Source organism: Jaculus jaculus, chromosome 2 (assembly GCF_020740685.1).
Source record: "Jaculus jaculus isolate mJacJac1 chromosome 2, mJacJac1.mat.Y.cur, whole genome shotgun sequence".
NCBI classification, from domain to species: Eukaryota; Metazoa; Chordata; class Mammalia; order Rodentia; family Dipodidae; genus Jaculus; species Jaculus jaculus.
Genome location: NC_059103.1, coordinates 81,968,335 through 81,992,961, shown reverse-complemented (window position 1 = coordinate 81,992,961; position 24,627 = coordinate 81,968,335). Strand labels below are relative to the sequence as shown.

The following is a 24,627-nucleotide window of genomic DNA, read 5'->3' as shown; positions in this document are numbered from 1 at the left end:
CAGCAAAGCAAAGATCCAGAGGCTCCTAATAGCTCATCACTAAAACACACCCACCATGGCTCAGGGAATTTTGTGGAAGAGGGGTGCGGAAAGATTGTAAAAGCCACAGGTTGAGACACCATGTTTAGAGGCATTGCCTCCCCTAAAAAACGTACTGATGTTCCCACAATGCATAACCTGCAATCCCATAGGAAATACCTGTAACTCCACTGAGGAGCATCCCCAATGGAATAGGGCACGGACAAGGGAAAAGAAGGTACCAACTCATGTTGTATTCATGCAAAATATGTCATTAATAATACTAAATCAAGAAGAACTTCTTTAAAAAAAAAAAGAAAAGAAAATTGGCACTGAGAAAATGGAGCTTTTGGTGAACTAAACCTAGTCATGTGGTTTTACCATGTCTTTTGGAATTGTTTTGTGAGAGGATGGTGGAAGTATTTGGAACTCTGGATTAGAGAAACCTTACAATAATGTAATTGGCCTTTATAGTGGGAGTTTTATAGATAATGAATCAAGAAAACTAGGGACAATAGAGGCTTGGCTCCTGAGGTTTCAGAGGAAACCAAGTACTCTGTAACGGAGCTAGAGACAGTTTGTATGATATGAAAAAAGGAACTAGCTGTATTCTGCCTATTTCCAGAGTCTTGAGCAATGTTGAATTTAAACATATTGGATTATCATGTTTGGCAGAGGAAATTACAAGGCAAAATAATATTAAGTTTATGGAATGGCATCTTTTATCTGCCCTGATTAAGATTTACAATGAAGAAGAACAAAATATAGAGCTGGAAAGCATGAAAAATATAAATATTGGTGCAGTAAGAAATGCAAACAAATCTAAACTCTTGGGTACAGAAATACTAGCTCTTTCCATTGCCATTGTTGAAAAGAGATTACTAGAGCCCAGAGAATTTTGTTGAGTCTCAGAAACTAGATGTAGAGCTGCAGGATTTGGTGTTTGTCTTACTGGGATTTGGTCTTGCTTTAGTTCTGTCTTCCCATTTGGAAGACATTTTGGAAGCATCCATTGGGGATGCTCCTCAGTGGAGTTACAGGTATTCCCTATGGGGTTGCAGGTTATGCATTGTGGGAACATCAGTAAGTTTTTTAGGGGAGGCAATGTCTCTGAGCATGGTGTCTCTTAACATTATGTGTTGGAAATATGTAACTTGTGTTTTGATTTTATTGGGCTCACAGGTGATTGCTTTGAGACTTTAGATTTTTAAACAGTGTCAGGACTACTAAAAATTATTGGAACTTTTAAAGTTGGATTGAATACATTTTGCATTATTAAATGGTTATGAGTCTATGGGGCCCAGGGTGGAATTTTTTGGTTTAAATGTAAAATGTCCCCATACACTCATGTGTTTGAATATTCAATCCCTAGTTGGTGGCACTGGGTTGGCAAGGTTATAGAACCTTTTGGAGGTAGACCCTTGCTGGAGAAAGTGTCACTATGTGGGGGTCTTATGTCTTACAGTCTGTCCCCACTTGTTTTCTCTCTCTATATATATTTTTCCCTGCTTATATGATAACATAAAACATATTTCTTTGCCTTACATGTTTTCCCTAACATGATGGACTCTACCCTCTGGAACTGTATGTGAAAATAAACTCTATCCTAAGGTGCTTCTATGCAATGAGAAAGTACCTGATACACCTGCAGTTTAGACCTTCCAGTCACTAAAATTATGATTCAAGCTGGGCGTGGTGGTACACACCTTTAATCCCAGCATTTGGAAGGCAGAGACAGGAGGATCACCATGAGTTCGAGGCCACCTTGAGATTACATCGTGAATTCCAGGTCAGTTTGGACTAGAGTGGAACACACCTTGAAAAACCAAATAATAATAATAATAGAATAAAGTTTTGATCCAAATAAACCGATCTACTTCTTTAAGTACACATATTCAGACATTTTATTGTATCAGCACAAAACAAGACAAATATAGATATTCATTCAAGTTGATCTATATTCAAAACAATTCCTAACAAAATTACACTTAAAGCAGATTCATTAATTTGACATCCTAAGAGAAAGCTTGCACTGCATGGAAAACAGCAGATACAATCATTATGACAACTTCAACAAAGCTTCTGAAAGAAATACATGCACTAAGGCTCACTGGACCTTGGGGTATTGTTTAGGTTCATCAGGCACTGTTTACTTAAATACCTTAGTTTTGTTAAACTGAGAACTTATACAAGAAGCTATGAAAAACAGATTTATTATTTACAGACAATAAAGAAAAACTGGCAGAACTTAAAGGAGAAGTAGTTCTATATTAAGTCTTTAGAAGCAAAAAGAAGACAAGTTAGGAAAAAAAAAATTGAATGCATATTAAGCAACTACACTCTTCCTACCAATCACAGAATGATTATGAGACATTTTTAAAGATGGTCATACATCATGTCACAATGAAGTTTCAACAGATGTTTAAAAGGTAAATATTCAATATACAGAGTATTTTCTCCAACAATATTGGTCTAAAATTAAACAAGTAATAAGTAAAAGTAAAGAATTAACAAAATATATGGAGTCTGGTACTATCTACATTATTCACCATCTACTGACATGCTCTCTGCAACAGACCATAAAAAGTAGCAATTCCTTTCCGGGATATATGTAGAAAGAATTTAAAGAGATGTTTGTGTACTCATGGCTGTTATGCATTATTTACTTCAGATAAAAAGTAGAACCCATCCAAAGTGACCATTCACAATTGACTGTATCAGCAAAATGTGCATGCACATTGAAATGTCATCAGTCCAAGTAGTAGTTTGAATTAGGTGTTCCCCATAAACTCATGTGTTTTGAATTCTAGGCCCCCAGCTGGTGGCAACTTGGGAATTAGAGCCTCTTAAAGGCAGTTATTTTGGGGGGTGAGGTTATGGATGTGATAACCAGCTTCTCTATGCTAGTGTTTGGCACACTCTCCTGCTGCTGTTGTCCACCTGATGTTGGCCAGTAGGTGATGTCCAAGCTCTGATCATGCCACCATTTTTCAATGCCAGCATGGAGCTTCACCTTGTGTCTATGAGCCAAAATAAACCATTTCCTCCTAAAAAGCTCTTCAGGGAAGGTGTTTTCTGCCAGAATGTGAAGTTAACTATAGCAATTCTAACAAAAAGAAAATCCTAGCATAGTACAAAAGAGATCAACTTTTAAAACATTATGTTAATAATAAGCCTCACTCAAAAGACAAGAGAATAGTCAAATCATTTAAACAAAAAGTAGGTTGGTAGCTGTCAGGGAAAGAAAAAGGAGGAAATGAATAGTTGTTAACTAATGGGTGCAGGTTTTCAGTTTTGTAAGACAAAACTTATGAAAATCAATCATGGAGATCATTTCACAATGATGTAAAGGGACTGTTCTTCATAACAATGAAGACATTTTTAAGATATTTTGCCACTGGAAAATGAAGCATGAGGGAAAATGCTTCAGAAAAATCTTGAAACAGGATAATGGTAAAATAATAAAATCTATGAGAAATTTCAGAGGATGGAAATTCAATATTCTATACATTAGCTTCTTATTAAATAGATTCAGTGTTCCAAAGACTCTGTTTATTTAAGGTTTTTCTTCCTTCCAGTGGATGGTCAGTTCTTTGCTGTCTTGATTGCTGCATTTCCACTCCTTATGTCCCTACCTTAGTCAATTTCCTCAACACCCAGTCACTCTGTTTTCTTTACCTTCTTCATTTCACTGGAATATTTTCCCCATCCTTACATATAATATATGTATATGAACTATAGCCTCCTAAGATGAGCATTTCTTTTTGTTACAGCTTCAATGTATTAATTGCTAAAGAAAGCTATTATCAGTATATATTAAACTAATATTTGTTAAAAACAAAGCTTTTGTTTTCCCAAAGAGAAAAATTCCAACATTAAGTAAATGATGTTGTAATTTAAATGAATTTGCATCTTCATTCTAATATAAAACATGGGTGGATTTATTTAGTTACCATCATCTCAAATCTATCTTTACAATCATGAAGAAATAAAAAGTTATAGCCTAGGGCTGGAGAGATGGCTTAGCACTTAAGGCACTTGCCTGCAAAGCCTAAGGACCCATGTTCAACTCTCCAGATCCCACATAAGCTAGATGCACAAAGGTGAGGCAAGCACAAGGCTGCACATGCCTACTAGGTGGCACAAGCATCTGGAGTTCAATTTCAGTGGCTGAGGCCTCCGTGCATTAATTCTTTCCTCCCCCTCCCCCCATGCTAAAAATAAATTATAGTCTGAAAAGAACTGTACTTCAATTTTAGTACACAAATTAAAATATCACTATATCTTTTAGGTCTGGATTTTTTTTTGGGGGGGGTAGGTTCTCATCTTAGTCTAGGCTGACCTGGAATTCACTCTATTCTCAGGATGACTTCCAATTTACGGCGATTCTCCTACCTCTGCTTCCCGAGTGCTGGGATTAAAGGTGTGCGCCACCACGCCCGGCTAGGTCTGGATTTTTATACTTTCAATGATTAAGTGGGCCAACACAGTTATTGGAAATAAAAATTATTTGAATTATTCCAAGTCAAAATCTTACTTTTTCTGAATTTATTTGCATTATATATTTTATCTTCAAGTATGTATCTGATTCGTTCCTTTTGCTTTTGGAGATTACATTCCTAGAAAAAAAGTGCTATTTTAATAGACATTGAAATTAAATGTGTAGTAAGAAATAACTTTCCAAAATAGCAAATTATAAAGAAATAGTTGCAGAAATAACAGCCAGGGCCCACTGATTAAGCTAAGTTTTCCACATCCTGGCCAAATGGCATTGACACCTAGAATACAAAAATAACTCCGAAATTAAACATCAATTCCCCCATTGATTTTATCCATCAATGAGCTTGTGAATTGAATACACTGTTCTCAAGGGAAGGAATACAAATGGCTGATAAATACCTGAAAGAGTGCTCAGTATACTTAGGTAGCAGAAGCTTTTACAAGATGTATACAAGTTTTATTTGTTATTTTCTTATATATAATGTTTTGCATCAAATTTTGTACTACTTCGACTTACACTCTAAAAATGAAGTGGCTAACAACTATTGATTTATCTGTTTTTATTGTTATGTATGGAGTACACACATGCCAAATTGAGAAAGTCATATGACTATGTAATGATAAGTAAAGATAACCAAAATCAGTAAATAGAATTTATTTTAATGGTCTAATGTTGACAGCTTTAGTAGAATGTAACAAGGCCTACTTCTATAAAACCAAATACACAGTTTCCTCTCTTTGCCTTGTTAATTTTGCTTTGTCATCATGACATTTTTCTAGTACCACACACTATTTCTTCTTTGTCTTTTTCATGTTTGTCTTATTGGTACACTCAAAATTAAAAACCCATAACTGGAGGATTTCAGTAGTTTGAGTTCTTGGGCTTTCAAGTTTCAAAGCTGAATTCATAAAGTATCCTGGGAGTCCTTGGGTTTCTTTCCCTTCTGGTTACCCAGTTAGAAGAATTAGTGGTGAAAATCTGGAGGTAGAAGAATGCTTAAGCCATGAAGCCATAAGTAGACTTTGGGAATGTTGGATGTTGAAAAGGAAATGACAGGGTGCTGCAATAGTGGCCTCTAAATCCAGGAGATGTAAAAGGTAGAAGACTGAAGAGGGAGACATTGAGAGAAGGAATATGGGTGGGGTACTATAGTATTCTTTCTGAGCCGCCACAAATAGAACAGCCATCAACATAGCAGAATTCACAAGTGCTCATTCATTCATACCCTTATCACCATACTACAAGGAAAATCTCTTTCATATAAGAAAAAAGGTTTTCATCTAATTAGTGAGCATGAATGGTTTGAAAATACAATGATCAATATTGTTAGATTGATCCATATATAACAGAGTCCATCAACAGATGGGATTCTCCAAAATTTTCTTTTGATTAAAGATACAAGTTTTAATATAGGTATAGAAGAAAAGTTGAGACAGGCTGGGTAAGTCTCATAAAGGAAAGAAAGAGGAGGCTGGAGAAATGAGGAGCAGGATGATGCCTCAGCATTTGTGAGTATGTTTGGGTAAAAGAATGCTGTCTGATCATGTCTCATGTAGTTTTCATGGTGACTCCATGATATAGAGGAGGTATTAACTATAATTTAAACAAGAATAAATGAAGACAAAAGAAAACCACAAAAGACTTGCCAGTCATTTCAGAATGGTAACTTGTAAAGCTGTAATAAATTCTGGGATGTGCATGTACTCTGAGTTTCTTGTTGTATCTGTTGCTGCCTGGCTGATCTCCATCTTTGTTGATAAGGATATGGTCACAGCTTTAATTTGCAAAGGAACATGTTCTATAACTTCCACACTGTACAATCACATTATGATGCTCAGCTATCAAATTCAGTGTCAAGCAAGAATATATATACTTAGTGATTTTTATCCAATCTAGCAACAGAAAGTCATACACTGATACAGGCTAACATTGCTAGCCACAGACAGCAATTTCTTTACATGATTTTTAAAAATCCATTTTAGAATCTGCAATGATGGTTTAAAAATTTCTCAAAATTACAGTTTTATTAATTTTAAATAGAAAAATTATCTTTTTTCTTGTCACAATTTATTTTTAATTTTTTTTGAGACAGAATCTCATAAAAGCCACGGTTGGTTTCGAACACACCATATAGCTAAGGATGACCTTGAAATTCTGATTCCCCTGCCGCTGCCTCCTATGTGCTTGCCATCATTTTCAAAAGCAAACATCTTAGAATTTTGCTCCAAATATTTTTATATTACAATGTGAATGGCATTGATTATGAAGACATTGTTATATTCAAGGTCCACTGCCTATAGCAGGATTCTCAGAAAACCCGGAATTAAAGAGGATGAGATGTTGCTTGAGATTTCTTCTCTGGCTGCTCACACAATTTGATGTCAATATTGCCATCACTGAATGCTTCTCTGGACTTCTCTACAGGGTTCTGTCCTCCACATGACCTTGCTTTCTTCTGCAACATTGTAATTCCTGAATTTCCATGCCTCCATGCTGGAGAGAAGGTTTCTTTTACTATGCAGTAACAAACTGCAGACAGAAAATTTTTTTTGAAATTTTCATTCATAAAGGCATAGACAATGGGATTACAAATGGAGTTGAAAAATCCAATTATTTGCACTATGGCAAAAATCATCTTGATTGTGACATCATCATAATCCTTTTCAAAGTTACCTGAAATAAAGTAATACTTTAGAATACTTATTTTCTTTATCAAGTTAATAAAAAGAGTAAATTTATTTTTATCAAATGTCTTCACCAATGATTTCTTCTTGTACAAGTGGCTAAAGGTATAAAGTTTTCATGACCATTTTGGGAGAGGCTTCTAATTTGTGAATAAAGCAACCTTGGCAGTGAGTATTTAATCTTTTATGCATAGGGTGGTGCCAAGCATGTACAGTGGGATTCGCAACTCAATGATTCCAAGTGTCAGTAAGCTAGGCAATAATTATTCTTCAAGTAAGTATTTACTTCCAGTACAGAAACACAAGCATGTTCAGGCCCAGGTTATCAGAGAATTCACTGCAGATCTGACTGAAAAATTGGGTATCAGCATATTATTCTTAGTTATAATTATAAGGTACAAGTCAGGTTCCATAAGATATCACACACATCTCACCAAGTTAATTATCTTAGGTAGCAGAGAAGTAGTAACATGGAAAAGAATCTCTATGCTTTTTAAAATCTTTTATAAGTCATTCATCATGATCTTTAACACACACACACACACACACACACACACACATTTACTATTTGACATTTGATTACCTAGGTGAATAACAATAAATTTCAATGATTTGTCTACTCTAGAAGGAAGCAATCTGGCACTTTTACCAAATGAGAAAGGCAAGCACTCACTGTATTCTGTCATCATATGCACGATGTGGAAAGGTGCCCAGCACACAGCAAAGAGAGCCACCACTGTCATCATCATAATGACGGCTCGTTTCTTCTTCCTAGACTCACAGAAGCACACTGTGTTGGTTAATGTTCCCATGGCAAATGCATCATGTTTGAAAGCCTAGTTCACACAATCACCATTTTTCAAATGTTAGTAAAGTTCATGATGAACTGTGTGCTGACTGAATATCACCTTTTCCATTGATTTTGCCTCATCTGTATAATCTTCAAGTTCTCGAAAATGTCATTGTGCATGCTCAGTATGTGTGGGTCTGGAATGCGGACAGATTACTCATAAAGATTATGTAATTAATCTTCCTAACAAGCCATTGGAGAGATGTAGAAACTAAGGTCCAGAGAAGGGTAGTTTACAGATGACTAATAAGAGATTATTCTGGATTTAAGATTAACATAAACTTAATCAGTATATGATGGAAAAAGCTCATACAAATATTTGTGACATATGGTTAACCTCAATGCTAGAACTAAAATGTCATTATTTATTACATATGAATTATGATTAAGTGTGGATTGAACCTAATTTTCTATAATTATCTCATAAGATAGATTTATATCTAGAAGAGAACCACACATTTGCTTGTGCATTAATTTTTAAAAATTCATACTCATCATCTCTCATTTCAATGTGGTAGCCATGTCTCCTAAAGAAGAGGTTCTGACAAGTCCTCCAGGACATTTTCTTTATTCTGAGGGATGCTTCCTTACACACACTGGGCACTAGAGGTCACTGCACACTTGAATTAATAAAACCCATTAACTCATGCTGTCTCTAGATTGGGTATCACTTGTTTTTGCTTTAATAATTATTCAATATACATTATGTTACAAGTGCATAAGAATCATAGTGATGCATTGTGTTTTAAAGATGATTATAATAAATACATCAGAAAGCTCAGCCTTTAGGTAAAAATAAAATATCAATATCTGCCATTTGAAACAAGTAACATGTTCTGTTTACATAGGGCTTGCGTAGAGCCATCTCATGCATTTAGTAACATTCTCCAGTGGGGAGTAAGGGTGCCTGATTGTGTGCTTCTGTGCATGTGAGGAAAGCAGGCCCTCTGCAACAAAAATGTTGGCAAGTGACAGAGAGAGAAGCCCACAAGACCACAGGCACTGCCACCACCTCACAGCTCTTCCTGCCATGCCATATTTACACACAGAGAAAAATTTCTAAATTTCAAGTAAATTTCTATCTTTAACTCTAATTTTGCTTCCATTTAATAACTGGTGCTCTTGTACTCTCCTTTATTATTATACTTATATGTTTATGAGAGCTAGAGTGAGAGAGAGAGAGAGAGGGAGTGAGAGGCAAAGAACTGGCACACCAGGGCCTCTAGCCATTGCAGTCGAACTCCAGACACATGCGACATTTTGTGCGCATGTGCGACCTTGTGCTCATGCATCACCTTGTGTGTATGGCTTATGTGGGATCTAGAAAGTTGAACATGAGTCCTTAGGCTTTGCAGGCAAGTACCTTAATCACTAGGCAATCTCTCCAGTAGGCTCTGGTCCTTTCTTGTTGCCACAAGGGCAACCTCATGATTTAAAGTTGGCCCATGATCTCAATTTGATTTACAAATGAGGCTTTGACAAAATTACCTAGAACTTAGGGGTTCTGGGATACATTGCAACTGTCCCTTACAAAGCAACTAATTAAAAACATTTTATGCAAAGGTGAAAATTTCACTAAACAGACCTGGCTATTTTGGACATTTCTTTTCCGTGTATGGTCCGAAGCACTGAACCATCTCCCACTCTTTTCTTGATCCAAAGTTCATAACCGATTCTACCATAAAGGACAAGCATCACCAGCAGAGGGAGGAGGAAGAGGATGACAAGGATGAAGGTGGTGTAGATTTTCTGGTGCATTGGGCTGGTCCACTCTTCCAAGCAGCAGATATGTTCTTTTTCATATAGGAAGTCATACTTAATCTTTACAGTAAGAATAATTCAGTTAAAAACACCAATGGTTAACATCAAAACAACAAAGCAGTCAAGCATTGTTGTCATACAGATTTTTAAGGCCTTCCAAATTTCTCAGTAACACATCTCAAAATGAGAATCATGGTTTTTTTTTATTATTATGCTGGTGTGAAGTATAATTTTCTCTTGAATTGTTTAAGATTTTGAGTTCAGTCCTTTTGATTTTAAAGGGAACTGAGGTATGTACCTGTTTAGTTTCATTTCTTACCTTGCTAGATGTTTATTTCCACTAGTATCACGTTTCCAATTTACTAGAAGAGCACAAGTTACTAAGGTACACAGTGAAAAATTTGGGGCATTATATGCTAACCAACTTAATATTACACTAATATATTTTACTTTCCCAATTGTGATGAAACAGACTTTACTAGTCACCTCTCTTTTTTAAAGTGAAAGGTATGGAACCACATATGTAAATTTTCACTGTTATTTCATATAGGAATGGTCAGATTATTTGGGAAGGCATTAAAAATCCAATAGTAGCTTTTAAGTTCTAGGTTGAATGAGACAGTAGATTCCAACTATTGCTAATACTCTTAGTATTGCTGCTAGACTCACCGAATAATGTCTAAATCATTGGTAACAAAAATAACAATGAACAGTGCTAGGAGAGATTCTTTCAAGGACAAAGGAAATATTTAAAGCATGTTTGATAGTCCTATCTTTGGGTAATAAGAATGAGGAGTGAACTTATCAGCTTGTCGTCTTACTCACTCTTGAGTTTCCACATGAATTTTGAGGATTTGAACTTATTTCTGTTGGTAGCCCTAGAATATCAATATCAACTGAAAAGATTAGAAAACTCAAGTTATGGTTTCAGCTTCATTAAGAAGTGCAACTAGGAATGATCATACTTATTTTTGTTGTTATTGTTCATTTTTATTTATTTATTTGAGAGTGACAGCAAGAAAGAGGCAGAGAGAGAGAGAGAGAGAATGGGCACAACAGGGCTTCCAGCCACTGCAAATGAACTCCAGACACGGGCGCTCCCTTGTGCATCTGGCTAACGTGGGTCCTGGGGCATGGAACCTCGAATTGGAGTCCTTAGGCTTCACAGGCAAGCGCTTAACCGCTAAGCCATCTCTCCAGCCCAGGAATGATCATACTTATTAACATATCATTTCAAGAACAAACTCCCTGAGAACAGATGTGAAAATGAAATTCATTCTGGCTCCATGTAGGCAGATCCACAAGGGTCGATGACCATTGGGACAGTACAGTGGCACATCCTAAAGCTCGTTGCTAAATTTTTAGTCTCCAAATGGGTTCACACAACTCCAAGGAGAAGAAAAGACTCTCAGTGCAGTTTCAAAATAATTTAGGGTAACCAATTTAAGGTTCTCTCTCAGTTTTCTTTTATTTGCAGCATTGGAGATCAAATTCAGGGCCTGTGTTTATTCCAGGCAAGTGAACTGCCACTGATCTTCATTACCTGTCCACTTATTTTTTTTCTGAATAAATATTTCATAACCTTCAAGTACCTGGGGTTGAGATGCCATGCTGTGTCTATGTTCCCACTTCTTCTTTGATCATGACCCTTACCCCAACTATAAGAGTCACATCGCTCAACCAGCTCACATCTTACCAGGGGCACCAAAGAAACAGATGATTCAAATGACTGTTGTATGTGAAACACCCTTGATCACATATCCATGGTAAAGTTTTCTGCTTTCTCCTGTCTTAACATTTCTTGCTATTCAAGGGAAATCCTGGCATTAGGAAAAAATGATATTTTGACAAATGCCTGGGATATTGTCAATTCATATCTTTTATATAATGAAGAGAAAATGTGATGACAAACACCTCCTTTTTCCACCTTTGAAAATTATGGAATTAGTCACTCCTGACAGAGACCAGAGTGAGAACAAAGCAAAGAGAGCACTGGTAAGACACGCTGAACCTGTGCGCATCTATCGTCCAGGTGTGAAGTGTAGGCTGCTCAATGGGTGTATTCTCTCTAACAGAATCGACAAATGAGAAGGTGGATGTAGGATGCATATTAGCACCATGATTTTATTTCATAAATGAATTCAGAAGTTTTCATGATCAGAGATTTATCTGACAGTGATCTCAGTTTTGCCAATAAGTTGATACAGTATGCTTTTTCTACAAATTAAATGTGCTAAATATTTATAACATGTGGTAAACACTCTTATTTTAAAATATTGAGAGATGTGTTTGATTTCTATGAGTCAAAAAAGGGACTCCACAACTGGAACTTGGATTGTGTGATTTAATGAAAGCTCATCAGTCCATGAATCCTGCCAGAGGTGAGTGTAGCATCCTCATCGAAGGTCTGGCTGTATGAGGGATCTACGGAAGCCTGCATAGATTGGGCTGCAAAATGGAGAACTGGCCAGAATATCAGTGATGTTGTCTTGGGAAAACACAGACAGAAAAAACAATCATGGGACACAGCCTACCCTAGGAACACATTGGTTCCATCCTGTCTCCATTCTCATTGCTCCCGGAAGGAAAGAGGTGCCAGCTGCCTGGAGAAGAGGCCAAGAATCCCAGAAGACAGCCACCACCTCTTTTACATTTCCAGCCCTAAGATGATTCAAGGAGAGGGAAAGTTTTAATTGGCTATTGGTATGAATTTATGTGACTGTGGCACTCACACGGATAATCAATAAACTAACACTATTCTTGCATCTGAAAGTGCCTACATGAACTTAATTATATCTATGATTGGAGTGAAAGAATTCACACAAAGTTTCATTTATAATGAGGACTGAGGAGTTCTCAGATGTCATTGTCATACATAGAAATAGCTAGAATAAAATGACTTTCTGCTCTCAGTGTCCAGCTCACTCAATACAACAATTACACAAAAAGGTTTCTCTGTATCAGTCTTTCTCTTTGTACTAGGTATTACACCTAGGACATTACACTTGTCAGACAGACACTGTACCCATGAGCAATATCCTTACCTCCTAGTCTACTTTCTTAAATGTACTTTTACTTCTGGTTCCATATGATAACCTGGCTGATGGATATGGCAGAAAAGAACATATTATTTATTTGAAAAGTATGTTAGAAGCTGTGTGAGCAATAGCCTACTGTCTTTGAAGGTGAATATTTGTGTTAAAATATAAGACATGTTAAAAAGTTCACCCCAGAGCCAGGCGTGGTGGCACATGCCTTTAATCCCAGTACTGGGGAGGGAGAGGCAGGAGGATCACCGTAAGTTCAAGGCCACCCTGAGACTACATAGTGAATTCCAGGTTAGTCTGAGCTAGAGTGAGACCCTACCTTGAAAACCAAAAAAAAAGTTCACCCCAGTGGGAATACTGAGCTGCTTAGAAACAGCACCCTGGTTTGTTCCTTTACAGATCTGAATCCATATGACAAAATGTGTGGGAAAAGAAGAGAGAGTAGATAAGAGAATCCCTTGGCATATTTCAATTTGTCAATGAATAGGGGGCAGATAAGAAAAGAGTTAGAGGAAAATCAACTAGTAAGCAATACATTGAAATTTTATGTGAATTATATATAGAAGGAAATCTAGAATAATCATTGACTTCGTAAGTGTGACAAGACACTGGAGTACAATTAGGAAAGCCTGCTCAGCTTATAGATAACAGGAGAAAGTAATTTTAAAACTGTCTTTTTTCAAATATTAAAATCTTAAAAATACAATATCAAGTAGAAATAGATAAAACATCAGAAAACTCTTAAAACATTATTTTATTCCACCTGAAAATATTTTTGGTAAAATAATTGAGGTCATATAATATTGCTATGATGTTCTTGAAGGAAGGAAAATGGTATGTATAGGAGGTGTGAGAAAATACTTCAGTAGTATAGTTATTCCAGCTCCAAATCTACCTCAAGCCGTTGGACGTGCCACATGGGTGATCCTATGATGACTGCCACCAGCCAGACCACACCTGTAAAAATGTAACTTCATCAGAACAGGGCTTAGTTAGGTCAGATACATCCATGCTTAATTTTCTAATTATCAAGACTCCTGAGCATAAGTGTAACCCATCTCCTTTGTCCTAGGACATGGCTGTCATCTTACCAAGTCCTAATTCTTTCACCACCCTCCAAAATGCTACTGTAACTGTCTTCCACAAACAAGTTTGATGGGCTGGAGAGATGGCTTAATGGTTAAGACACTTTCCTGCAAAGCCTAAGAGCCCATGTTCAACTCTCCAGATCCCACATAAGCTAGATGCACAAAGGTGAGGCAAATGCAAGGTTGCACATGCTCAATAGGTGGAGTTCATTTGCAGTGACTAAAGCCCTGGCATACAATTTCCTGTCTCTTTCTCACTCGCTATAGTGTTCCATTACCTATAAAGTAAAAGTCACATTCTGCAGCATGGGCCCATGAGGAACTATTGCCTATTTCCCTTCAGGCCATGGTCCTCCCATCCAGACCTATACTGAGGAAGCTACATTTGAGTTAGTTTCAGCTCCTGCATCTCAGAATGCACTGCACTGTGGCACAATGTTATGCTTTTACCTTACTTCGGCCCTGTCTTCCCCTGTGCATCTGTGAACCTATTTTCCAGGATGATTCAGATGTCATCTACTCTAAGTGTCTTAAAGGTTATGACCATTCCAAATGACAACTCCTTTCTGACTGCTGCCCTCTGCCTTCCAGTACAGAAGGAGCATAGCCTTATATCTTCTCAACTTCCACTGAACTCTTTGAGGGCAAGACAAGCCACAAACTCTTGTGTTCACAAATAAGATGGTAAGGAAATTCCTGCCCCTCAGTAGGTTATGATCTTTGTTAAACAAACAAATAACTTTTACACAGAGCAAAAACACACTTTCTATCATTTCTTCTTGATGTCTTTTTAATTTGTAAAGTTAGCATACAAACTAATGGATTCCATTATGACATTTCATATATAGGAGTTATTGAATATTGTTCTAATTTATCCCACTCCCCAAGTGTACCAATATTACCTCACCTCTTTATCTGCTTCCTTTCCACCTCCCAAATAGTTCCTTCACATACATGTATACACACACAGAGAGACAATTTAAATCTAGCTATTTTGGCTTATTTCACCGAACATAATGATTTCAATTTATACTCACTTTCCTGCAACTGTCACAATTTATTTTTCCTTTTTTATGAAAAAAATTGATTTACAAATGTACCATTTATTCCTTACTCATTCATCTATTCATAGACACCTAGGCAGATTCCATTTCCTAGTACTAAGAATAAACCAATACATATGGATATGCAATTATCACTGTGATGTGTTATATAACAAGCTGTGATATGCCTAAATATTATGGTAGTTCTACATTTTTCTATTTTTAGTTGTTCTTTTTCTTTCGAGAAACATTCATCCATACATTCCATAGTGGCTGTGGACCTACTAGCAATGCATAAGGGCTTCTCTTTCCCTAATGTCCTTGAAAGCCATTATTGTCATGGGTTTTCTTGAGGATAGCAATTCTGACTGGGATGAGATGGAATATCAAGAGTTTTAAATTGAATTTCTCTGATAGATAAGGATGTTGGGCACTTTAAAATATTTATTGGCCATCTGTGTTGTTATTTAGTTCTTTAGCCCATTTATTAATTGCATGACTTATCTTTTGGCATCTAATTTTGTATTTCTTCACATATTCTATGTATTCTACACACACACACACACACACACACACACACACACACACACACACACACACATATATATATATATATATATATATATATATATATATATATATATATATATATATATGGATTTATTGGTTTCTTCTAGATTAACTGGAAGGTTTTGGAATATAAGTTTTTAAAGTATCTCCTACTAATTCTCTGGATTTCACTGGAATCTGTAATAACCTCCACTATTTCACCTCTAATTTATTAATTTGGTTATTGGATGTCTTTCTTCTGGCTAGTTTATCTGGGAGGTCTTTTTAATTTGTTTTTTGTTTTTTTGTTTTTTTTTTTTTTGGTAGGTTCTCACTCTAGCCCAGGCTGACCTGGAATTCACTATGTAGTCTCAAGGTGGACTCAAACTCCTGGTGGTCCTCCTACCTATCTCTGCCTCTGAAGCACTGGGATTAAAGGCATGTGCTGCCACAACTGGCTGTTCATTTTTATTCAAAGAAATAATTTATTGTTGATTCTGTGTTTTGTTCATCAGTATTTCATTAATTTCTACCCTGATCTTTCTTATTTCTTACCAGCTTTTAAGATAGGCTCACTGTTGATTACCTCACATCTAAAGATATATTATGAGGTTATTTGAGAACCTCCTATTTTATTTTATTATTTTATTGTATTTTATCTTATCTTATGTTATTTTAGAGAGAGAGATAGAATTGATACGCCAGGGCCTCAGCTTCTGCAATCGAACTCCAGATGCTTGTGCCACTTAGTGGGCATGTGTGACCTTGTGCTTGCCTCACCTTTGTGCTCCTGGCTAATGTGGGATCTGGAGAGTAGAAAATGAGTCCTTAGGCTTCACAGGCAAGTACCTTAACCACTAAGCAATCTCTCCAGCTCCTGAACTTCCTAGTTTCTTAATGTAAGCAACAATAACTATAAAATATCCTCTTACAACTGATTTATCTATATCCCAAAGGTTTGGATTAGCTGTGCTTTTATTTTCATGTGATTCTATTCTAGGAATTTTAAAATTTCTTTTTGGATTTCATCAATGAACCACTGATCATGCGTGTGTTTGTATAGTCTTCATTACACTTACTATTCATTACTAGTTTTATCACACTATGACATGATAAAATACAGGAAATTATTTTGGTTCTTTTGTATTCAGTAAGACTTAATTTCTGGCCTAGAATATGGTCATTTTTTAGAGGAAATTCTACATGCTCCTCAGAAGACTGTGCATTCTATAGCTGTTGAATGAAACATCTATGTATATCTATCAAATCCTCCTGATCTATGGTGTAGAACTCTGAGTTTTCTCTCATGATCTTTATTTTGGGTGATCTTCCTAAAGATAAGGGCTGTGTATTGAAATTACCTACCATTGTTTTATCAGAATCATTTTGACTTCTATGGCTGTCTGTGTTTATTTTATGAAATTAAGAACTCTAATAGTTGGTGCATATATATTTATAAGTTTTTACATCTTCTTGAGGAATATTTTCCTGTATTAATCTGTACTGGCCTCTTCTATTTCTTGTGCATAATTTTGGTTTGAAGTGTATGAAATATCAGAATAGCTATGTCAGCTTGTTTCTAGCTTCCCTTTGCTTAACAGATATGTCTTTCGTCCTTGTTGTCTCCGCATATGGGTGCCTTTAACAATGAGATTGCTTCCTTGGAGATGAAATGTAGTGAGGATTAACTTTTAAATTTTTATTTATTTATTTGCAAGTAGAGAGAAATGGAAAGGGAGACAAAGAGATAATGGACTCACCAGGGCCTCCAGCCACTGCAAAGAACTCCAGATGCATGTACCATTGTTTATCTGGCTTCACATGGGTACTGGGGAATCAAACCCAGCTAGAATTTTATAATCCAATAGTAGATAAATTCTTGTAATAAAAATGATTACATTTTTTCATATGGTATTATTAGTAAAAAATTTATCTTTGATTATAATTTAACTGCTTGTTATAATCTGATTATTTTGCTATTACATTTCCAAATCACTATGAAGGACATTAACATTTTCCATTAGCAAATAGAAAAAAAATGTATTTTTCATGTTCATTTTATTATGATAGACCTTGCTTTTTTTTTTAAGACATTGCTTTAAATTTCGCATTTTTCCTGAGATATTTGTTTATCATGGCTTACTATATAAAAACTAGTTAATACAAGTTCAGGATACAAGACTGAATGAATCTACATCATGAAGAAGGCGGAATTTGCCTTTCGCAGGCACCTAAAGGGCGCTGCTCTGTTCTCATGTACTCTGTGACCTTCTAGAATATGTACTGCATGCCAGGTATCCCCTGGGCTGCATTCTTGTACTCAGCATTTTTAAAAGATAATTTAGCCCGCCCTCAAAATCTACCTTCCCTTATAAGCTTAGAGCCTTCTTACCTCAGGGCAGCCCCTTAAGATAACATACCAATGCCACAAATAGATTACCATAGATTAGATGCATGGAATCCTTAGATGCTTGGGGCTTAACTGAAGAATACCAAAAATAATATATTTTCAGGGTTGGAGTACAGGCAAATAAGTTTGAACCTCTCAAACTATGCTCTAGTATTTATACACTGTGAAAAGATACCCCTCAAGTATATAAATATGGTTTTTGTTCTATAATGATGTGGCATTAGCACTAAAATTGGCATGCTAAGTGACCTTCCCTAGCATGTGTGAATGTGAATGTCCACCAAAGACTCAGGTGTGATGATGGACTATTGAGAGGTTATTGGATTATGGAGGTTCTAACTTTTAAAAAGTAGATTGATTTATTGATAAATTCATAGCTGAATGGTCAACAGAGAGATGGGACATAGCTAGAGGAAGTAGGTCATTGGAGATTTGTCTCTGGGAGATGCATCTTGTCCTTGACCCTTTATTGTTATATCATACCCTTCCCCCACCACCTCCTGTCTGCCATGAGGTGACCTACTTTGCTCTGCCAATGCTCCCCATTATCATGTTCTGCCTGACCACACAAGGACCCAGAAGCAATGAAGCTGAGTGATCATGGCTCTAGCACTGTGAAATAGTGAGCAAAAATAAATCCTTCATTATTTCTTTGTCTCAGACACTTTAACATAGTTACACAAAAAGAATGACACACCTAGCACTGTGAATGCCCTCTGGTTGGTGTACTGCCACTTCATTTTAAAAGGATTAACAAGTCCCTGGTGCCTTTCTACAGCAATGCACGTCATGGTGAGGATTTCTGTCACAATAGCAGTACACTGGGCAAACGGCACCATCTTGCAAATGAAGGCACCTGCAGTAAAGAAAGAGGACAAATTATACAACAAAAAGAACAAATATTTCATTGTGTCTGTCATTGCCACAGGTATTTTTGTACTCCTGCTGAAAAGCTTTTTGAGAGGAGTTGAGAAGATGGATAAATGTTTAAAGGTGTTTGCTTGCAAAGTCTGGAAGACCAGCTTCAATTTCCAACCCACCCACTTAAGCTGGCAAACAACCCACATAAGCAAGATTCAAAAAGTGGCACAAAGTATTAGGTGTTCATTTGCAGTGGCAAGAGTCCCTAGTGCCCCAACCACTGACCCACACATGTACCTGCAAATAAATAATTTTTAAAAAGATGTGTAATTGCAGCTATGCTATATATACAAAGCAATAAAGATGTCTGCATTAGATTATGTTTTCTTTCTCTTCTGACTGCATGTCAATTTCCTAAGTCCCATGCAGTTATGCATAATAAAACAATGGGAATACAAATCAGTATCTAGATATTGACAATAGATACTTTTAAAAAAATCTATGTGAGTAGGCAGACATTGTGGCACACATCTACAATCCTCATATTCAGGTGGTAAAAGCAAGAACGTTCAGAGTTTGTGGCCAGCCTGGGCTACCTAATGAAACTCTAACTCAAAACCAAAACAACATATTGCTGAAGACTCCACCTGCTTTGGCTGCAAAGTCACTGAGAAATCATGCTGGAGTTGAGCTGAAAACCTCCTTCTTGTAGACCAGCTGGAAAAAGCTATGCTGCTTGCAGCCCTATGGGAGAGAGGTCACCAGCAGTGATAAGTATCAGTAGACACTGCAAGTATTACATTTAGCCAGCCAGGACAAATGACCCAACAGGTTCAATAGTGGCATGTCTGTTATGGGGGAAACGAACTGCTCTCTACTTGGACAAGAAGCCCATTCCACAGGAGGAAATACATGTCTGGTACTGAAAACCTAGTCAAAAGCCTATGGTGGTAGAGGTCACAGACATAGGGGGGTAATATCTGCTGCTGTCTAGTTAAATGCATGTATTATGCTTGTCAAACAACTCTGTAAGCACTTTTCTTAAATTCATACCCATATAAACTCTCACTTTTCATTACAGAAGCTTCTTTTTTCAGATGGTAGTGACCACTGGGATGACTCAAAAGGTACCATAATGCTGAGAAGTGACAGAGGAGTGTTCAACACTGAAACATCTCTATCACACCTTCCAAAGTTCAGGGTCCATTGTGGAAGACATAGTGGAAATAATGTAAGAGCCAAAGGAAGGGTAAAACTGCTTACAATGCAATCTTCTAGATACAATTTGGGCTTGATATCCATGACCTCATAGTGCTCAATCCTACCTACACAAGACCCTCATAATAGGAGGAAAAGATAATGACATCAAAATAAAAGAAAGATGGGCTGGAGAAGTGGCTTAGCAGTTAAGCGCTTGCCTGTGATGTCTAAGGACCCTGGTTTGAGGCTCGATTCCCCAGGACCCACTTTAGCCAGATGCACAAGGGGGCACACACATCTGGAGTTTGTTTGCAGTGGCTAGAGGCCCTGGCATGCCCATTTTCTGTGTGTGTGTGTGTGTGTGTGTGTGTGTGTGTGTGTGTGTGTGTCTGCCTCTTTCTTTCTCTGTCTGTCACTTTCAAATAAATAAATAAAAATAAACCAAAAAAAAAAAAATAAATAAAGGAAAGACTAATTGAGAAGGGAAGGGGATATGATGAAAAGTGGATTTGTGAAGAAGAAAGTGGGGGAATTGAGGGGATTATCATGGTTTATTGTCTATAATTATGGAAGTTGTCAATAGAAAAGTTTAAAAAACACAGTAAAAATCCATTAACTATTGCTTGGAGAATAGCAATGTAAGAAATGATTTCCTAGGGTCTAACAGATCTAAGGTAGAGAGCAATGTTTAATTCATCTTCCCTTTTGGTTCTCTGTGAAATCATAACACAGAAATGTGTCATCAAAGACTCCCAGCTTCATCTTTTAGCGTTTATTCTCTTTTGTCCAAAATGTTGTACAAGAATTGTGTCATTATATTTTACCAGGTGTTACCTTGTCTAATGAACATGCCTCTGGCTAGTAGAAGCTGGGCAAGATACTAGACAACAAATATACATTATTTGGTTTATAAAATATTTTTAATATTTGCATAGATTGCTAAGATTCTTAAATAATCTATCCTCTCTGTCTTGCCTCTTTATGATTTATATTTTTCATGACTGTCAGAGAATCAAATGATAAATTCGGGGATTAAAAAGAGTTAGAATAGACCTTGCATTTCTCTAATCCAAATTCTGACTCAAACAGAAAGCTATCCATGTTTCCTCATAGATCTTGGCCAGGTTCTACTTGCATACCTGCCAGAGCAGCCTCCTAATTTCCATCTGATACCATACCTTTGCATGTCACTTTCTTCTGGAACTGCTTTTCCAAAATAACTTCCTCACAAGTTCACTGAGGTTTCTGTTCAAGTGTCAATTAGACGGTTAATTCTTCATGTCAAGTTGGCTAGGATAAAGAATTCCTAAATAGCTAGCAAAATACACTTTTGGTTTCTCTATGGATATGTTTCTGAAAGAAATTAGGATTTCAGTAAGCACACTGGGTAAAGATTTGGTCTCACCAACACTGATGCAAAACATCTGCTGAGACTCAAATATTGATGGGCCAGACATGGTGATGCATGCCTTTAACCCCAGCTCTCAGGAGGTAGAGGTAGGAACATCACTGTGAGTTTGAGGCCACCCTGAGACTACATACTGAATTCCCAGTCAGCCTGGAATAGAGTGAGACACTATCTCAAAAAAAAAAAAAAAAAAAAAACTGAAATGGAGGAAGGGCAATTTCATTCTCTGATACATGCATCATCTCCAGCCTTGGATATTAGTGCTCTGGATCACAGGTCTTTAGTTTTGAAATGGAAGTACACCATGAGATTTCTTGGGCTTCTGATTTCCAGATAGTAGATCATGGGGCATCTCAGCCTTCATAATTGGTGGGCCAGACCCTCAAAATCAAATATCTTTCTGTGTTCCTTTATAAGTCCTATTGATTCTGTTTCATGCAATAACCTGATTCATATAGCCTCCTTCTTGATAAGACCAATCCACTTTGACAACACTTTTAATATCAACTGTTCCCATTCCATTTCTAATTCTTATAATTTGGCTATAATACCCTTTCACCTTTTAATGTGATGACATATATGTATACAAATATGTGGATAACATAGTATTTATTGATATGAAATAGATCAACTTAAAGGAAAATTGGCTTAGCTCTAAAGTCCCTTACCTCCTTTCTTATTACTACAGAAAAGAAAGACATGTAGTTTTAACTAAGAGACTATTCCTTTTCCCACCCCTCTTTGGATCTCCAAATGTCTCCAAGAGTCAACTCTACTTACTCTCATTCTGTTTCAGTTTCCCACATCCCAAACTTGTTCAAATCAGTAAACTTATTTGATATTTCTATTTTTTTTGTTACCTTTTCTTTGGAAGGTAGATTTCCTAAAATGTATAAGGGTTGATGTTCAATATTTGTACACTGTTAACCCTAAGATAAGACAGTTCAAATATCATTGCAGTTTGCCTTCATTATGCTGCTGATTGTGGTATAAAAATTCAGTGGCATATTGAATTAGGAATAAATACTTTGTCTAAAATCTACTGCTTCCAATTTCCATCTTAACTTCATCAATACACCATTATTTTCTAAAACATGATTCTGTTACTCTTAATGAGAATGGCATCCTGTACTCTTTTGGATTATGCACTCACACTACCACCATACTGAGCACCCACAGGGAGGTTTCAGTAAATAAAATATAAAGTACTCATTACTTTAAAGTACAATGCTTGAAGATTGAAAACAATTTAGACAACATTTTCCATTCACTGCAATGTAATAGTGACTTTAAAAAGGATCCAAGTGGGAAGGACAAGATTTTAAAAAGAGTATCCATTTGTATAAAAGATTTAGAATATTATTTTATTGATAAACTAACATAATTGCACAAAGCAATTACTGATAATAACTATTCTATTATGCCTTTCTCTGAAAGTTAGTAGAAAGCAACATGAATAGGCATTTTCAGCTTGATCGACGAATATATAATTTCTTTTTGAAATAATGGCCCAACAAATTATAACATAATCTTCAGTCTTTAATTTCATAGACCATATTCAAGTAATCTCTACACCGTTATCCCCATTATGCTTGTGAGTTTCTAGTCTTGTCTAACATGATTCCAACAGCTGCTAATGAGAAAATTTACCAAATTCTCAATCTCATTTCATTATCCTCAATCACATCCTATGGGAGAATAGGGAACAAATTGAATGTAGTTCAAATTAGCATTGTTAAACTTGTGTGACAAAGAACCACAGGGAAGCCAGACTATGGATTCCTTGAGTCCTGCTGGAAACTATCCAGGTTTCTGTTGCTCTCCCAAGCAACATGATGTTTCAGAAGGGATGTTATTGCTGTGGCCCAGAAGAAAATGGAGATGCCCAATGGTGGAGGGAGACAGAGAGAGACAGAAAGGGAGAGAGAGAGAAATCTCAAGTTCCAGTTCTGTCTCAACTGAAGCAGTTCTGATTGGACCCAGCTTCATTTGCTGAATTAGCATATAAGACTACTTCACATTTAAAAAGAATATTATAAATGCCCAAAGTAGGCTTTTACAGCAGACACTGTAAGATCTTGTCAATTTATACAGACCAAGTATAAAAGCTACAGCTACTAAAAACCTTGTCTGCCTTTCCTTGACCCAAGCCTTCCTGATTAATTATTCATACTTAGCTTTAATAAGCAACTACTTTAAAGTACTGAAGTAATTATCCCATAGCTTAGGAACTTTATGCCGATGTTTCATTAGCATATCAGGAGAGATTTGTTAGGAGAATGAAAGACCTTGCTAATTGAAGGAAATTGAAGAAAAGTCCTCTTGCTCCCAATGGCTAACAGGAGAAATGTAAGAAACATGGAAGTCAAGATGTAATCTGAATTAGAGTCAGAACCTATGCCCTGGCACTCCTAACAAGCTAGGCTCAGCCACAATAGTCAATAAGCCAATTAAAAGGCAAATTATCATTGAAAAGCAGAAAAGGATTTGTTTGAGGTAACCACATTGAGAAGATGGGCAAACATCCAGTGACCCTTGCCTAGGCCCTCATCAGAGTCCTGATGTGAGGTTTAGGTTTAAGTGGAGGACCACAGGTATGCATAACGAAGCAGTCTTTGTCAAGGTGAATCCCGTCCATCATCTGGAGGGTGGTGGGTCCCTCCTGCAAGGTATTCTGACAAGTTGTCAGCACTGTACAGAATCTCTTTCACAGAAACAAGTTCCCTCTTTGCCTGGCACCGGGCTTCAGCATTTTCTTTTTGGTAGCAAGAGATTCCTAGGAGTAGAAGCCATAATTCCTTGGGGGTCCATTGTTTCAAAAGTCCGATATCCACAAGTGAACACAAGTGTCTCTTTAGATAATCTTTATTCCCGGGCTGGAGAGATGGCTTAGCAGTTAAGCACTTGCCTGTGAAGCCTAAGGACCCTGGTTTGAGGCTCAGTTCCCCAGGTCCCACGTTGGCCAGATGCACAAGGGGGCACAGGCATCTGGAGTTCATTTGCAGAGGCTGGAAGCCCTGGCACACCCATTCTCTCTCTCTCCCTCTATATGTCTTTCTCTCTGTGTCTGTCGCTCTCAAATAAATAAATAAATAATAAAAAAAAAGAAAATCTTTATTCCTGTCAGGGCAACTACAAAATTAATATTGGTTAAATGATTGTTCTTCATCTTTTATTAGGATTTTAGTTTTTAGCTGATAGAGAGCC

The 24,627-nt window shown here is 36.8% G+C and overlaps 1 protein-coding gene across 1 annotated transcript in view; it reads right to left on the bottom strand.

Moving 5' to 3' along the window:
• Positions 1-6,703: 6,703 nt before the first annotated feature.
• Positions 6,704-24,627, bottom strand: part of Qrfpr (pyroglutamylated RFamide peptide receptor) — a 52,829-nt gene continuing 34,905 nt past the window's right edge. The window contains exons 2-6 of the mRNA XM_004658558.3: positions 18,649-18,807; positions 13,757-13,818; positions 9,639-9,874; positions 7,877-7,974; positions 6,704-7,192 (exon numbers count right to left, since the gene is read on the bottom strand). Coding sequence (XP_004658615.3) covers positions 6,843-7,192; positions 7,877-7,974; positions 9,639-9,874; positions 13,757-13,818; positions 18,649-18,807 — 905 coding nt within the window. The 3' untranslated portion in view covers positions 6,704-6,842. The remainder of the gene's footprint in view (positions 7,193-7,876; positions 7,975-9,638; positions 9,875-13,756; positions 13,819-18,648; positions 18,808-24,627) is intronic.